The sequence below is a fragment of the Xenopus laevis genome, chromosome 4L, assembly GCF_017654675.1.
Source record: "Xenopus laevis strain J_2021 chromosome 4L, Xenopus_laevis_v10.1, whole genome shotgun sequence".
Classification (NCBI taxonomy): Eukaryota; Metazoa; Chordata; class Amphibia; order Anura; family Pipidae; genus Xenopus; species Xenopus laevis.
This window is the reverse complement of record NC_054377.1, coordinates 85,982,993-86,001,046: the sequence shown is the minus strand read 5'-3', so window position 1 is coordinate 86,001,046 and position 18,054 is coordinate 85,982,993. Positions and strand designations below refer to the sequence as shown.

The following is an 18,054-nucleotide window of genomic DNA, read 5'->3' as shown; positions in this document are numbered from 1 at the left end:
CATTGCTACGATCCACAATGATCCTCTTGCCCCCTCCTCTCCTGTAATTTATGCCCAGTGCTGGTTAGAGAGGTCGGCACCTCTCCCACTTTGAAGATCCGTAATAGATACCAGACACAGAATGGCTAGTGTAGCGGGGGTAACACCTGCATGTTTATTGCGTCAGTGATGTAACATTTCGGGGCATGCCCCTTTGTCAGCGATGCAGAACATCCCACACAGTGTGCTTTATATCGCAAACTATTAACATGTCATTATAAGTGATAAATTCAGTACGTGTAATATATACCTGTAAAATTTTATTTGAGTTTTGAAATATTACATGTATTGAATGTATCATTTACAATGACATGTTTGTTTGCGATATAAAGCACACTGTGTGGGATGTTCTGCAAGTCTGACGAAGGGGCACACCCCCGAAACATTACATCACTGACGCAATAAATGTGCAGGGGTTACCCCCGCTGCACTAGCCTTTGTGTCTGATATTTATTAAGAATGCCCCCATTGCTACACAGCAGCTTAAAGGGGAACTCCACACAAAGATAACTTAAAGGGATACTGTCATGGGGGAAAAAAATGAATCCGCTAATAGTGCTGCTCCAGCAGAATTCTGCACTGAAATCCATTTCTCAAACAGATTTTTTTTTTTTTTTTTTATATATTCAATTTTGAAATCTGACATGGGGCTAGACATATTGTCAATTTCCCAGCTGCCCCAAGTCATGTGATTTGAGCCTGCACTTTAGGAGAGAAATGCTTTCTGGCAGGCTGTGCAAAATAAAAAACATTTATAATATAGTTAGTTAGGCAAAAATGTAATGTATAAAGACTGGAGTGACTGGATGTGTAAGATAATAGCCAGAACACTACTTCCTGCTTTTCAGCTCTATAACTCTCAGCTGGTCAGCGACTTGAAGGGGGGGGCACATGGTACATTTCTGTTCAGTGAGTTTGCAATTGATCTTCAGCATTCAACTCCGATTCTAAAGCAACAGATTTCACCCATGTGACCCCCCTCAAGTCACTGATTGGTTGCTGCTTGGTAACCTGGGTAACCAGTCAGTGGAAGCCAAGAGAGGTGAAAAGCAGGAAGTCGTGTTGTAGCTGTTATATTAGACATCCAATCACTCCAGCCTTGATACATTACATTTGTGGCTAACTATATTAGAAACATTTTTTATTTTGCACAGCCGATCTATATACACTTTTTATTTTTATACTGAACAATTCCTTTAAGCAAAAAGCGCCATCCCTGTTCATTATACATGGCCCCATTTTTTCTAGGAGTTTTGTGCTCTGCCAAATGACCCTGAACTTACAGTGGGGTAACCGCCATTGTTGCAAGCATTATCGAGCGTTATATTTTATTTAGTGTTTGACTTCTCTTCAATTTGCAGATTGCTATGCTTTCGCCTGGATTTAATTCCTGTGAATATACCCTCAATACTCTAAGATATGCAGACAGGTAAAAGCAAATGTTTTTGTTTATCTTATGTCCGTTCATTTGAGAATTTGTATTTTATGTATGTAAAGACTTAGGGGCAGATTTATCAAGGGACGAAGTGAATTTGAGGGAATTTTCGAAGTAAAAAATTCGAAATTCTAAGTAATTTTTTGGATACTTCGACCATCGAATAGGATACTACGACTTCAAATTTGATTTCAAGTAAAATACTTCGAATATTCGATAATCAAAGTACTATCTCTTTAAAAAAAAAACGTTGACTTCAATACTTTGCCAAATTAAACCTGCTGAAGTGCTATGTTAGCCTATGGGGACCTTCTAGAGCAGTTTTTTGAAGTCAAAGAAAAATCGTTCGATCAGTGAAATCCTTCGAATCGATTGAACGATTTTACTTCGACCGCTAATGGGCAAATTCGATGAAAAAAAAAACTTTGACTTCGATATTCGAAGTTGAAGTAATTCAATTCGATGGTTGAATTTCAAAGTATTTTTAACTTCGAAATTTGACCCTTGATAAATCTGCCCTTTAACGTGGCATTTTTTGTTTTGCCCCTTCTGACACTTGCCTTTAAAGGGCTTCACCATTGAATAAATGTTTACCATTTTGTAATTGGGTTTAAATTTTTTTTTTTTTTTTTTCAGTTAACCTCTTTGTTTAGCAGTTCTTTAGTTTGGAATTTAGCAGCTATATGTTTGCTAGGGTCTTGTTTACCTTGGCAACCAGGCAGAAAAAGGATTGGGACTGAATTGGAAAATAAGTTTATACAAAGTACTGATCATAATAGAATTGTAGACTCACAAAGCAATAGTTTTGGCTGTCTGGCTCAGTGACACATTTGAAGGCTAGAAAGATTTAAAAGTGGAAACCAAATAATTTGAAAACTATAAAAAAAAAAATATATACTGTGTATGTATATATGTCTTTCTTTCTTTCTTTCTTTCTTTCTTTCTTTCTTTCTTTCTTTCTTTCTTTCTTTCTTTCTTTCTTTCTTTCTTTCTTTCTTTCTTTCTTTCTTTCTTTCTTTCTTTCTTTCTTTCTTTCCCTCTCTCTCCTCTCTCTCTCTCTCTCTCTAAGAATGCCGGCACATCACGTCTGGGAGTGTATGTTGCCTGGGTGCAAAGCTATGACAATAGCCTTTATATCAAAGACTTTGATAAAGGCTATTGTCTTAGCCGAAACGTTAGTTTCTATTTTTGCTTAATAAACATTTTATCATGCATTCTATAACAATTTGTTGTTGGGTTTTTTTAAGCTGTAGTATTGGCTATTGTTTCTCCTACTCATTGTAACTGAATGGGGTCACAGTGGGACGTTTTTTTTTTTTACTATTGAGTGCTGTTCTTATATCTACCAGGGAGCTGTTATCTCATTACTTCCCATTGTTCTGATGCTGGGGAGGGGGGGAAGGGTGTGGGTGATTTCACTCTAACATGCAGTGTAGCAGTAAAGAGTGACTGAAGCTTATCAGAGCACAAGTCACATGACTAGGGGCACCTTGGAAACTGACAATATATCTAGCCTCATGTCAAATTTCAAAATTAAATATTAAAAAAATCAGCAGTTTGATCTTTTGAAAAACTGATTTTAGTGCAAAAGTCTGCTGAAGCAGCACTATTAACTGATGTATTTTTTTTTTAAAAAAAACATGGTTTCCCATGACAGTATCCCTTTAACCTAAATATGAATCACCCCTTTAATTTACCTGTGTAGCATACAAGTTGCTTAGAAGAACTTCACTTCTATCTTTTATTATGCAGAGTCAAAGAGCTGAGTCCACAAAATGCTGAAACTAATGATGATAATCTGCAGATGGACACAGAGGATAGTGATGAATCACATGCTTCCATAGGAGGATTAGAGCTGCAGGATGATGTATGTATTTGTGGACACTGCTCAATAAAATATTTGCTACTGCTAAATTGTCATTCAATTATGTAATGTCACCAGGTCTAATTTCTCTAGAATATCTGCATGTACAATGCCACTATGTTTGACCAAATCCAATAACAATGAAATCATGTTTTACTCTAGACCCGGCCCTTCCTGTCAGTGCAGACGCTATGGGTTAAGTATCCACCTCCGGAGGCAGGACAGAAGAAAGAAAGCTTCAGCTCCACCCCCTTCAGTATATGCTGATGCTTCTCCCGTTCCCTTCAGTTTTTTTCTTCTGTCCTGCTGGAGGTAAACTTATTTCATTAAAGGAAAACTATACTCCCCAAACAATGTAGGTTTCTATAAAAAGATATTGCATAAAACAGCTCATATGTAAAATCCTGCTTCATGTAAATAAACCATTTTCATAATATACTTTTCTAGTAGTATGTGCCATTGGGTAATCATAAATAGAAAATTGCCATTTTAAAAAATAAGGGCCGCCCCCTGGGATCATAGGATTCACTGTACTCACAAATATATCAACAAACCATACATGTTAGGTCACATGAGCCAATTAACAGACAGAGTTGTGTCTTTTGCTTCCTCACTTCTTCCCAGGCCCGGACTGATAACCTGTCTAAACGGGCAAATGCCCGTGGGGCCGCTCTGTTTTTTATTAAGTGGGCCGCTCCTGATCTTATTGTCGGGGACTTGTAACTCAGCACTTTTAGAAAACCGACCAAGTTCCCTTCCCCCAGCCCTTAGTACTGACTTTGTGGAGCAAAGTTTTCTGCAGCTGTGCTGTCTCCTGTGCGTCTCCTAACAATCGGCTCTCGGCTAGCAGGCTGCAGTACAAACAGCAGACATGATCAGTGGATTGCAGAGTGAGCACCACATTGCACCGTATGCTGTTTGCAGCCTGTCAGCTGAGAGCCGATTGTTAGGAGAAGTACAGGAGACAGCACAGCTGCAGAAATATGTTTTAGTGAGTGGACTATCATGAAATGCAAAGGCCCCTGCCTGTGTCATGTGGTGTTTGTCATTTGTCTGGATGTTGGTAATAGGGCAGTTTCTGGGCAGAAGGAATATGGGGGGTCAGGGAATGATTGTGGGGGGACTGACCTCTTCATGAGAATTACAGGGATTTCAGCTGGAATGTATCATTTGTGTGTTATAGACTGGGCTGAGGATTATTAGTCTGCTTCCATGGCTGCCCTTTTCTGTTTCCTTATTCTACAACTGCCAGTTTAGCTCTGTGTGTGTTTGGGGGGGGGGGTCGTCTGACCCCTTCTCCCCCCCAGCTGTCTTGGGGTTGCTTGTCCTCCCGGGTCACTCACTTGACAGTCACCTGTGCTGTCTAGAGTCACTTGAGATAGGGACAAGTTCATTATAATTGATAAGAAGAAAATTACCGGCACTCAGGACTCCATGCAAGCGGGCCATGCCTTGCGTGTTTATTAAACGTAACATTTCAGGGGCGTACCCATTTGTTAGACTGACTAAGGGGTACGCCCCCTGAAACATTCATTTAATAAGCACGCAGTGCCTGGCCCGCTTGCATTGAGTCCTGAGTGCCAGTAATTTTCTTTTTATCACTTATTGCTGAGGGTGCCAATGCCCTTTTTTTTACTGAGCACCGAACCAATTTTGGCATGAGAGGCCAGGGTGTGCTGGTGGGTTTTGGAATTGGGCAGAACTATAGGTTCCATGCAGGATGCTGCCACTTTGCACAGTCATTTGTCTAAACTGGAAAACTGGGCAGCAAACTGGAAAATGAGGTTCAATGTTGATAAATGCAGGTTATGCACTTTGGCAAAAATAATATAAATGCAAGTTATACACTAAATGGCAGTGTGTATGGAGTTTCCTTAAATGAGAAGGATCTTGGGGTCTTTGTAGATAACACGTTGTCTAATTCTGGGCAGTGTCATTCTGTGGCTACTAAAGCAAATAAAGTTCTGTCTTGTATAAAAAAGAGCATTAACTCAAGGGATGAAAACATAATTATGTCTCTTTATAGGTCCCTGGTGAGGCCTCATCTGGAGTATGGGGGCAGTTTTGGACTCTAGTCTTTAAAGGATAATTCAACCCATTTGCAAAAAAAACCCGTATCCCCCCACCCCACGTAGACCTCCCTCCCTCCCTCCTCCCCCCAGGCTAACTCCCCCCCCCCGGGGGAAATGTCCCATACTTTATACTTACCCCTCGGTGCAGATTCTGGCAGCGGACTTCATGGCATCCATCTTTCTGGTCCTCTGTAAGCTGACTGGGAGACCCGCATTTTAGGCCCATGTGCAGTTGGAGCTGTTTGCCGGTTTGGACAACTGCGCATGCGCCAAATTCAACGGAAATTGCCGAATCGCTAGAAGATGGAAGATGGATGCCGTGAAGTCCACTGCCTGAATCTGTGCAGAGGGGTAAGTATAAAGTATTGGGCATTTCCCCGGGGGGGGCAATTAGCCTGGAGGGAGGGGGGTCTTCGTGGGGTGGGGGGTACGGGGTTTTATAAATGAGCTGGAGAGAGTGCAAAGACTAAGTGCAGCTAAACTGGTTAGAGGAAGGGAAGAGTTAAATTATGAGGGGAGACTGACAAGGTTGGGGTTGTTTTCTCTGGAAAAAAGGCGCTTGCGAGGGGACATGATTAGACTTTACAAGTACATTAGAGGACATTATAGACAAATAGCAGGGGACCTTTTTACCCATAAAGAGGATCACCGTACCAGAGGCCTCCCCTTTAGACTAGAAGAAAAGAACTTTCATTTAAAGGAACAGAGTAGGGGGTTCTTCACAGTCAGGACAGTGAGGTTGGGGAATGCACTGCCGGGTGATGTTTTGATGCTGATTCAGTTAATGACTATAAGAGGGACTTGGATGATTTATTGGACAGACATAATACAAAGGCTATTGTGATACTAAACTCTATAGTTAGTATAGATATGGGTATATATCATTTATGTGACAGTAGGGAGGGGTGTGTGTATGGGGCTGGGTTTTCATTTGGAGGGGTTGGACGTGATGGACTTTGTCTTTTTTCAACCTGATCTAACTCTGTAACAGACCAAAAGGCAGGATGGTACTTCCCTAATTTGCAGATTCCCTTTCTCCCCCCCCCCCCAACAATCAGTGCAGATGAATGCTGGATACAAATCCCCCTTAATTTCTTACTTTACTATGTTCAGTTCCCCAAAATTCCCTTATCAAAACTGTTGCAAGGATTTGGCTGGCTTTTCCTCTGTTTTCCCACTGTGACACCATTCACCCTTTTCTTCCCTTAAATAGCCATTCTGATTTTTAACTATCAAAAAAATAGGACTGATATACACGGAATTGTTTTTGTGCCATCTTCCTATGAGTTCTGGGGTATTATACTCGGAAATGCCTTTGTGCCATCTGTTATGAGTTTTGGGGTACATTATACATTATATGTGTGGATGAGTACAAAACCATTGTGTGTTTACATGTGGGCTGCTTTGATTTTTTTGCCCGGGCTGCTTTTTACTCCCAGTCCGGCCCTGCTTCTTCCTGTTACAGTTAGAGTTGTAGTATTTCTGGTCAGGTGATCTCTGAGACAGCACACAGACCATCACGAAATGGTGGCTCAAGGCAAGAGATGTAAAAGGGCAATATTTACTTTAATTTATATTCCAGTTTGGTAAGATTCTTAAATATGCCACTTAATATGATATGAACTATCTGTTGCTTAAGTGTTCATTTTGGGGGTATAGTTTTCCTTTAAGTTTTCATTAGCCCTTATACCACTCCACAGAGTTGGTCGTGGCACAGGAACACAAATTCATTGTTTTTTTTTTTTTTCTCCTAAAACACAATAAAGTCTCTTCAGAGACAACTATTGTGACCGGCTACCAGACGCCAAGACCCGGATCTCAAGAGGCCCCTGGTCAATCCGGTAGATCAGTTGGGAAGTGTACGGAGCTTACTCAGCTGCCGCACCTTCGGTTTCTCCGACTTTCACCAGCTAGCGCCAAGTACTAGCCGCACTTTTGGGTTTCAAGCTTGGCGCCAACTGGGCGTAAGACGCGCACACGCTACGCTGCCGCCATTTTGTCTGTTCTACGCTGAAAAAAGGCTCCTCTCACGGGTGCTTCATTCTTAGCACTGCTGAAGACATGTGCACTAAAGGAACAACACAACAACCCGATACTCCTAAACTACAAAGGGGGTTATTATTAAGCTGGGCAAGGTGGAGCAGATTACAGTATACAGCCTGTAGGCTAATATTATACTGAGGAACCTTTACTCTACTACTAGAGTACCCATGAGTCCTTTTTCTTATGCCTGGAATATTTTATAAGTTACTGCTTAATACTATTGAGGAAGCTACTGTATTGCACACAGTTTATAAACCTCATTCTAGATACAGACATATTTCTTATCTGTCACACAGATCCATCATTTTACAAGTATGGATTGTGACAATGTGTTGGAGGACCTCAGAAAGGCTATGAATAATACCATTTCAACACCTAAAACCAAAAAGGCCACAGCTAAACGGGCCCATACCCAATTTAAGAAATGCAAAAAATGTAAACATACATTACGCGAAGGAGAACAGGGAATGTGCCTAGACTGCGCAGAACCACCAGATTCTGCACCGGTTCTTTCACCACGTCCAATCCTATCTCAGGATATAGTGGAGATTCCTCAGATTAATCAACCACGAGCAAAATCCCTCCACTTCGGGGAAAAAACACCTCAACTAGAGGAATTATTTGACTGGATCAAATCCACAATTCAGTCATCAGTTAACAAGACACCAGCCCATAGTAAAAAGAGGAAGCCACAACTTCTACATACAGTTCAGGTCGGGGAAAGGTGGGGGGCCGCCTTCATGATTTTTTTCAAGTTTGGCAAACACACATACAGGACAACTGGGTTCTCTCTATCATCAACGAAGGTTACAGAATCCCATTCGACACATTACCCCCCGCACTTTCAAGCGATCATCCATGCCAAAAAATCCCATCAAACTATAAACTCTCATCACCATAGTCAATGATCTGCTAAGCAACAACGTAATTACAACTGTACCCTTAGAAGAGCGTTACAAGGGTTTCTACTCAAATTTGTTCCTAGTAACAAAAAAAGAGGGCTCCTTCAGGTCAGTGCTCAATCTGAAACCTCTAAATCAGTTTGTCTCCAAACAAATTCCGCATGGAATCGGTTTGATCAGTCCTAATGTTCATGACGGATCACTGTTGCATGACAAAAGTGGATCTACAGAATGTTTACCTGCATATCCCCATCAGAAAAATATCCCAACAGTATTTCAGATTCACAAACCTCGAGCGACACAATCAGTTCAGAGCCCTCCCTTTCAGCTTGTGTACAACCCCCAGAGTATTCACAAAAGTTCTCAGTCCTTTCATTGCGTACCTCAGATGCCAAGGGATCATGCTTTCTCCATACTAAGACGATCTTTGATAAGGTCGACATCATACGATCAAGGGAAACACAAATTTGTGTCGGCATGCTCCAACAGCACGGCTGGCTCATAAACCACAAAAAGAGCCAACTCAGACCGTCAAAGTGTATCCAGTTCCTAGGAATGTGGTTCGACTCCTCACTCCAAACAATTTCACGGACACCAGAGAAAATCCAAAAGTTCTCACTCACAGCTCAACAAGTCTGCCTCCAACCCGCAGTGTCTGCGGAACTCTGCCTGCGACTATTGGGCTACATGGTAACTGCATTGGAGGCCCTGCCCTTTGGCAGGTTTCACATGAGAACTTTCCAAAATCATTTCTTATACCACTGGAACAAGGATCACTTGGCTAGTGGTCACCACAGATGCCAGTCTAAAGGGCTGGGGGGCAACCCTTCCGCCCGCAATTGCCAGGGAGTCTGGTCACTAGAGGAGTCTAAGTTGCCAATCAATGTGCTTGAAATCGGTGATACGGAATGCCATCCTTCATTGGTCACAGGAACTGACGGGTCAACCTCTCAGAATTCAGTCAGACAATGCCACAGCAGTGGCCTACTTAAACAAGCAGGGAGGTACTCTCAGCACTCGAGCAATGAAAGAGGTAGCTCAGATACTCAGCTGGGCAGAGTCCCACGTCCCAGCCATCTCTGCAGTATTCATACCAGGAAAACTAAATTGGGAGGCCAAGGAGAGTGGGAACTCCATTCTGAAATTTTCCAATAAAACGTGTCCAGATGGGGAGTACATAGACATGTTGGCATCAAGACAAAATGTCAAGGTACCTACATACTGTGCCAGGTCTCAAGACCCGGGGGCAGCATTTGTGGATGCCTTAGTCATACAATGGACTTTCAACAGAGTTTATGCCTTTCCACCTCTGGCCCTGTTACCAAGGATCATCTGCAAGATCCGACAGGAAAGGACACAAACCATCTTCATCGCCCCGCATTGGCCGAGGAGGCCATGGTACCTGCCCCTCAGACAGGATTTGCTGACTCAGTGACCAATAAAATGACAATTTACAAGGTCTACATTTGACGGCATGGCTATTGAATCCGACATATGGTGTTCCAAAGGGTTCTCAAAACAAGCCACAGATATACTGCTAAAAGCCAGAAAACAGTCCACAACTAAAGTTTACCATATGACTTGGAGTGGTGTGATGCCAAGGTTTCGCCATGGCGCCAAGCTTCCATACAAGCCATTGTAGAGTTTCTCACTCAGGGTTTTCAATTAGGAATCTCCTTAGTCACTTTGAAAAGTTTCAGCTCTTTCTCTCCTTCTTCAACACCAATGGGCGACAGAAGCAGACCTTATGCAGTTTCTACAAGCAGTAGTGAGGCATAAGTGATTATCTGCACCCACCCAAATTGGGGGACCAGCTTTTGGGCGTCCACATAGCGTCTGCACTGACAGGAAGGGCCGGTCTAAAGAAATAAGGATTTTCAACTTACCGGAAAATCTTTTTCTAGACAGCTTGGACTGTCAGTGCAGTAAGCCCCACCCTGAAATAAGATTGGGTTACGTTATATGTTAACATGTTATGATAAAGTTATATTGTGCATGACTTACTAATTCTCCTCCAAACCAAGCTGACCAACACAAACTGAAGGGAACGGGAGGAGCATCAGCATAGATTGAAGGGGGTGGAGCTGAAGCTTTCTTTCTACTGTCCTGCCTCCGGAGGTGGATACTTAACCCAATAGCGTCTGCACTGACAGTCCAGGCCGTCTAGAAAAAGATTTTCCGGTAAGTTGAAAATCCTTATTTATCTATCTATATCTGTATATGAAAGTAATTTCTTCACTTGCATTAGACCAAACGCTGTCCTACCTTTTTGTATATGTAATCTTACATTGTGAGTTAACCTTAAGTATTTTGTTGTAATAGAAAGATGAAGAGCTGTCCACACATAACAGTTTTCAGGATGCCCTGCACCGTGTTGGTGAGCTAGAAGATAAAGCTGTAGATGAATTGAGAGAACTTGTGCAGGTAAAAATTTCCATTTGTTTGTGTTTTGCAAAGTTTACGCTAAGCTCTCTTTTTCGTGGCTGGGGACATTGACAACCCCACCACCAGATAGCATTTTAAATTGAAATTTGTAAAAAGCAGAAGATAAAGGCCAATATTTTTAAAACTCTTTATAAAAAGAAAAAAAAAACACAATGACCAGTTGAAATGTTGTTAAGCATGGGAGATTTACTCGCACTGTAAGAGTGATGAACTATGCTTGTATTAATGTAGTTCAGCAACTCCTGCAAGCTTTGATTAGTGTAATAATAAGTCAGACTGCTAGACTGCTTTGAGCAATTGAACATCACTCTTCTGTTGGTTGATAGAAAGTTAACAAACACTGATTTTAACTTTAAATAGCATCTTTTATAATTTGGGCAAAAAAGGCTAAGAAATCTTAACCCTGACATATTTCAAAGCCATGAACACAAAGGTTAGTAAATCTGCCCTATATTAAATCTAAAATTAAAATAGACTAGACTGGACGATTGTTTTGTTTTTTGTTTTTTTTGTTTTTCTAATAAAAATCTAGTCAATATGGTAGAGCAGTTCTTCGGTATGTCTCAAAACAGGACTTCAGTCTATGGAGGGACCAAGAATACAAATAAAAGAAAATGTTATTTTCTGGTGTCAGTATCTCTTTAAATCATCATCCTGAGTTGTTTCAGTCACTTTGGGCTGGGGGCAGCTTGATCCCTCACATAGGCTGAAGGCCTGTTTTAATAGTAATTCACCTATGGAGGAATCGCGCTGCCCCCAGCCCAGTGTGACTGAAACAACTCGGGAAGATGATTTAATGGTGTCTGAGGGTCGCCATTACTAAGGTTCACTTGGGGGCTGCTTATATTTCACGTGCAGGTTCTTTTCACTGATACCGACACGTTCCTATTTTTATAGAAATGTGTCCGTATCACTTTAAAGCCTTTAAGTGTGTGCTTCAATGATTTATTGGACAAGCATAATATCATAGGCTATTGTGATACTAAAATCTAAAATTGTGCACTAGGGTTCATTTGTAGACGTTTAACTTGATGGACTTGTTTCATCCAAATGTATCTATGTAACTTATAGCACCCTACCATGAGCAGTACTTACAACTAAACACAAGTGTGCAAGATGCCTTAAAGGATAATGAAAGGCTATATACAATGAGTGAAGTATAAAAAGAACGCTTCCTGCAAGTCATTGTAGCTCTTGAGATGTAAAAGGGCAATATTTACTAAAATAAATATATATACCAGTTTGGTAAGATTCTTTAATGTGTGACTTAATATGATATAAACTCTGTTGCTTAAGTGTTCATTTTGGGGGTATAGTTTTCCTTTAAGTGTTTTTGTTTTGGTGCTTTACCCTCCATGAAGACCTGTGAATAAGCAGAATTTTTTCTTTCCTATCTGCCAAACAGAGAGAACCAGAATGGACAAACTTGTTGCAGATGACTGAGCAGCCCGATTATGACCTAGAGAACTTTGTAATGCAAGCAGAATACCTCATCCAGGAGCGCTCTAAAGTTTTAATTGCTTTGGGAGGTAAGAAAGGGGGTGCCATGTTGCTATGAGGTCAAAGTGACTATACTTTCTATATCACTTGGGATGCTACACTAGTAGTGGCAGTGTAATCACTATTGGCCTACTCAATTGTATATGAAATGTCTGCACATGAATAAATCAGCTGGAAATGCTTGAGTTGCTGAAGAGTAAATGAAACTAAATGTATCCAAGATTGAAAAGAAACTCCAAAAGTGGAACAAGTGTAGATAAAACTCTTTTATTTAAAGAAATGCAATCCCATTAAGAGCCTTATATGTATTGTGCCTGAAGGGCATTTAATCATAGGCCTATCTGCTATATATAATGTAATGTCTGGGACAACAGCAGAATTGTTAAATAGCTGTTTTACATAATTTACCCTAGGTCACTATTTTGTGATCTGCACTCTCATAGATGACATAAGCTTGTGCCAAAAAAGCAGATTTTAACTTGAATAGGAGCTAGTGTTGTGGTAGTCTGAGCGACCATCAATGTTTGACTTTTTCTGGATCGTTTCTAATGAACGTTTTCCTAAATATATGGTTTTCCGAAATATATGTTTACCAAATCATGTGACTTATCTAGGATTGCATTTCATTTACATGCAAACCCAGCCACTTGTATATCTCTAATTTTTAAATTGATCTGGTAACTTTAGTACCAATTTCTTTCTGGAACCACACTTGAGTGGATATAACTTTCATTGTAATTTGCTTCTCCCTCATGTCCCATATTACAGTCATATATTTGATTCTCTTGCTTTGCAGATAGCATAAATTCCCTGCGTCTTGCCTTGCAAGTGGAGGAACGGGCCAGCAAGCAAATAAGTAAAAAGAGAAGATTCAATAAATAACTTAAAAACTTACCATTTCTGTTAATTTTATAAATAACTTTGATTTTAATTGTATCTATTTTTACTCTCTACTTGTATTTGTTAAAATCGAGTACTTTAAATAAAGTGTACTTTAAATAAAGTGTGTTTCTATAGCATATCTTGTAGTTAACACAACATTTCAGAGTTCACATTTTTATATGCATGGCTGGGGAAGGGGTAATAAACTATCTTAAATTTGTTAGGAGTCCTGCGCAGAACCAATTTTTGAAACCCAGACCTGCAACCTGCAATTTTGCCTGACCTGCAACTTCCATACCCATAACCTCATCCACGACCCGCTTACCAGAAGAAAGAGATGGTGCCGTTTCTGTAAACAACAACATGACAACATCATAAGTGGACAGGGTAGAAACATGTTCCTAATGGGAGAGCTTATTTGTTCTTTAGTGAAGAATGAGATTTATCAGATTAACAGGCAGTTTTACAGTTTGTTTATGCCCCAGATTCTATTAATGCTACTAGCTAGCCTTCGACATGTGCCTCTGACTATATTGTGGGGAAAAAAAATCAACAAGAATATACTTTATATTTTTACGTATATTCATATCACGGATTGTTTCTACCCTTGCCCAACCTCATTATGTCCAGTTCCAAGTACTCTGCAGTTTCCACACCTTTTCCTTATTTGCAAGGCACGCTGCTTCAATTTCACATTTAAGCCCGCATTTTAAAAATTTTGCCTTTCTGTTTGACATTAACATTTACACAAAGAACACGTATTTTTTGATTATTTATCTAGTCGTATAAAAAAGTTGGAGAACCCCTCTTAAAAGGAAAACTATACCCCCCCCAAACAATGTAGGGCTCTAAAGAAAGATATTGCATAAACCATTTTCATAATAATATAACTTCTAGTAGTTGTTGCCATTGGGTAATCCTAAATAGAAAATCCTGTTACAGTTAGAGTAGTATTTCTGTTCAGGTGATCTCTGAGGCAGCACACAGATTGGTAAGATTCTTTAATATGTGACTTAATATGATATAAACTCTGTTGCACCCTCTTGATTGCATTTTGGACAATTGCTATGTTGCCATATTTTTAGTTTGTATAATTTTAGAGTGGAGTAGTAGGAACAGTAACACTTTAAAAAACAAAAAACTTTCTCTATAAGAAGGCATGGGGAGTGCAGTGCTCCAATGATGTACATCCTGTCTGTCTGTTAACTATTGTGTCCATTTTCCCCACTCCCTCCTTTCTTTTAGTATAGTTGTATAGTTCAAAATTTCTATTATAATATTGTAATGGGAAACCGAACCTGGTTAGGATGAGAAGGGCTGAAAGGAGCCAAAAAGCCCTTCGCAAGCAATTACATGCAAAGTAAAGCCTTCTGAAATCAAGAGAGGCCTTAATGCAGGGTCCACACAAGGTAGACCCAAGGGCTTCCAGTTGGACAGCACTGCCCTAGTGTAAAGAATTGGAACCAAAAGTACCTTAATGACGACATCAGTGACCATAAACATATTAGCCTAAGGAATCGTAATACTTAGTGTATAATACATAAAGCTGCATAAATCCAGGTGAAAAAAAAAACAAGTGAGGTGTCTAAGCAACTTTTCAACTGGCAGACTCTTTCCAGCTTTTAAATAGGGGTCACTAATTCCATCTAAAAAACAAATGCTCTGTAAGGCTACACATTTATGGTTATTGCTACTTATCTTTCTATTCGGGCCTCTCCAATTCATATTTTAGTCTCTTCAAATCAATGCATGGTTGCTAGAGTAATTTGGAACCTAGCACCCAGATTGTTGGAATTCCAAACCAGAGAGCTGCTCAATAAAATGCTAAATAACTCAAAAACAATATAAATAAAAAATGAAGACTAATTATAAATTATCTCAGAATATCATGCTCTACATTATACTAAAAGCTAATTTAAAGGTGATACAGAATTTTTTTAATTCAACTTTTTGTGATTTACCTTACATTTTTGCAGTGATGGCCATGGCATGATATATATAGAGATATAGAGATATAGAGATATATATATAGAGAGATATATATATATATATATATATATATATATATATATATATATATATATATATATATATATATATATATATATATATATATATATATATATATATATATTAAATAAATAAATAAAATTAAATAAATATTTTTCCCCCAAGTAATATAAAGAGGAAGATTTGGGAAAAAAGTAAACCTGTAGCCTCAAAAAAACGGACAATTCATAAAGAAAGAAATATGAACCAATAAAAGTCTGACTTGATTTTGATCGACTTCTATAGGACCTCAACCTCTCTTACCAGGAAGTTTTGTATTAGTGGTTTTCTTAGTTTTTACACTTAATAAATATTGAATTTTCAGAGCTTTTTAAAATAACGAGAAAACTACACATTTTTTGAGATTGTGGAAAAAAATATAAATCCAGTTGTTGGTAAATGACCCCCTTAATGTCAGTACTCGGACTTGTATAACATTTTGGCAACAGGAATTAAATTAAACCCTTGAATAAAAGACTTAGGAAAGTATTCAGGGTGGGTCTAACAAATGTTCTATACATTTGAGTCAGGTTTTAACTCAATGGTATTTAGTCCCAAAATGAGTTCATGAGATGTTTTCATCCCAATCACCCTTGTGTTTTCGAAATTGTGGTGAAGGAAAAGTGGGTCATTATGGTGGCAATGTCCCCTGGTACAATGCTTCTGGTCTAGTTTTTGGTATGATTGTGTCATTCATAGTTACCTTAGGAAAGACCCTTGGATATACTTATTTAATTGTGGATACCAAATATTAAAGTAACCATAGAAAACAAATTAGTTTCATATTTACAGCTGCAAAGCAGCTACTAGCTATATCATGGTTTACTATTCTCGATTACCCACTTGAATGTGCATATTACTGCAATCATGATTAATTATAGCTTGGTGCATACCCGTGACATTTTAGTGCTGTGCTGACAAGTCTACCACCCTAAAATACTAGGTCTTGTATTTACACTCTCCTTAAAAAAAATTACCATTTTAATTGAAAAAATGTGTTTATTATATAGTATTAATATATTATTAAAATTATATTCATAAAATATATAAAAAATTAAACTTTACATAAATCTGTTCCCCCATCCACTTCCTTCCCACCTCCCATAACTTTTACAGTCAAAAGAATCGGTATAGTGGAGAATTACTTAAACAGGGGGTCTCACTACTGGGAATATATTGGGTAAAACACACTTTATTTATTCCAAATTTAAAATACACATACATATTAAAAAAGTGGACAAAGCAGCAATGTGTTAGGTGTGGCATCAATCCATTTGTTTCATTAAAGGTAAAGATAACACTTTTAATTGTATGGGAATCTTTTTTGAATCCTTAACAGTATCCGACTCCTCTTTACCTTTAGTGAAACAGCTTTGGGATATTTTTTTTCTTAGGTTGAAATAAAATTCTAGACCGTAATAAAGCTACGGCGGGGATAGGAAGTGGACGGGGGAAAGGGTAGTGTAGATACATAATGAGGGGAGGATCTTTTCCTAGAGGCTGTCTCTGATGTAGTCTATTTGCAGGGCAGGTAGTGAATAAGGCTATTCCTGGAAAACCACAAAATATCCTTAAAACTTAAAAAAGGTTATAAAGGTGCCAGGCTTCCAGCATTGACCCTTCCTTATGGGTGCCTTGAAACGGTGCCGTGTTTCCTGGATTAGCCAGGCCCCCCTTGAGTCACGCCAAAGTAGGAGCCAAGCCAACAAAAGGAGTCGAGGAAGAAGAATGGTAAATTCCACTCAACACCAATGTGTTTTTTTTAAATGTTAAAGGGGGACCATGCAGCCCTTCAAAATACCGGGCTCTCTGGGTCAAAATCGGACAGGTAGCAACCACATCTTCAAGTGTTTGTTCTTGTCGTGTGAGACCCACTGATCTCATTCTATTAAATGATGGTGATGCCATTTCCTATTCATCTCACAAATAGTCACAATATAATGTGCCTTGGATGCTACTGATAGTGTACACCAGCAGCACCATTAAAAATAATTTTAAAGGGGTGGTTAACCTTTCAGCTAACTTTTAGTATGTTATAGATTGGCCAATTCTAAGCAACTTTTCAATTGGTCATCTTTATTTCTTTTTCATAGTTTTTAAAAAATTTTTGCCTTCTTCTGACTCTTTGCAGCTTTCAAATGGGGGTAAAAGCAAATGCTCTTTTATTGTTATTGCTAATTTTTATTGCTTCTCTTTTTATTCAGGCCCTCTCCTGTTCATATTTCTCTTATTCGAATCAGTGCATGGTTTTTATTGTAATTTGGAACCTAGCAACAAAATTGCTGAAATTGCAAACTGGAGAGCTGCTGAATAAAAAGCTAAATAACTTAAAAAAAAGAAGTAATGAAAACCAATTGCAAATGGTTTCAGAATATCACTCTCTAAGTCATACTAAAAGTATACTTTAAGCAATTTGTGTAAAATCTGTAGTAAAAAAATCTAAGCGCTATCTTAAAGAGAGAGGAAACACTAATTTAGTCTTTACTTCTGCACAGTACTGTTTGAAATTTGATAACATGAAAGTCTAATAGCCCATATATAAAAATCAATCATCTTACAGCCTTTACTCATTAAAAGAGGATATAACGCAGGCATGTCCAAAGTCAGGCCTGTTTTCAAATTTACACTGGCCCTCAGCCTCCATCATGAAATTAATAATAATGCGGCCCGCCAGCACAGTGTGATCAGGAATTGTGTAGCCGTAACAGTAATATTAAGGCACATTAGTGAAATGATCTGCCACTTGGTCTATACTGCTGCCTGTGTGCTGAAGGCAGGGCCGCCATCAGGGGGGGACAAGTGGCCCGGGCATGAAGGGGGGCC

The 18,054-nt window shown here is 39.2% G+C and overlaps 1 protein-coding gene across 4 annotated transcripts in view; it reads left to right on the top strand.

Annotated features, from left to right (window-relative positions):
- kif2c.L (kinesin family member 2C L homeolog) overlaps positions 1-13,303 on the top strand; it is a 41,129-nt gene extending 27,826 nt beyond the window's left edge. For 3 of the 4 annotated variants that reach the window (XM_018258350.2, XM_018258349.2, XM_041590433.1), the window contains 5 exons: positions 1,401-1,468; positions 3,227-3,341; positions 10,678-10,779; positions 12,206-12,329; positions 13,097-13,303. In XM_018258350.2, coding sequence (XP_018113839.1) covers positions 1,401-1,468; positions 3,227-3,341; positions 10,678-10,779; positions 12,206-12,329; positions 13,097-13,182 — 495 coding nt within the window. In that variant the 3' untranslated portion in view covers positions 13,183-13,303. Of the gene's footprint in view, positions 1-1,400; positions 1,469-3,226; positions 3,342-3,500; positions 3,623-10,677; positions 10,780-12,205; positions 12,330-13,096 lie in introns of those variants that run through there. The other variant, XM_041590432.1, reaches the window with a different exon arrangement.
- The last annotated feature ends 4,751 nt before the right edge of the window (positions 13,304-18,054 follow it).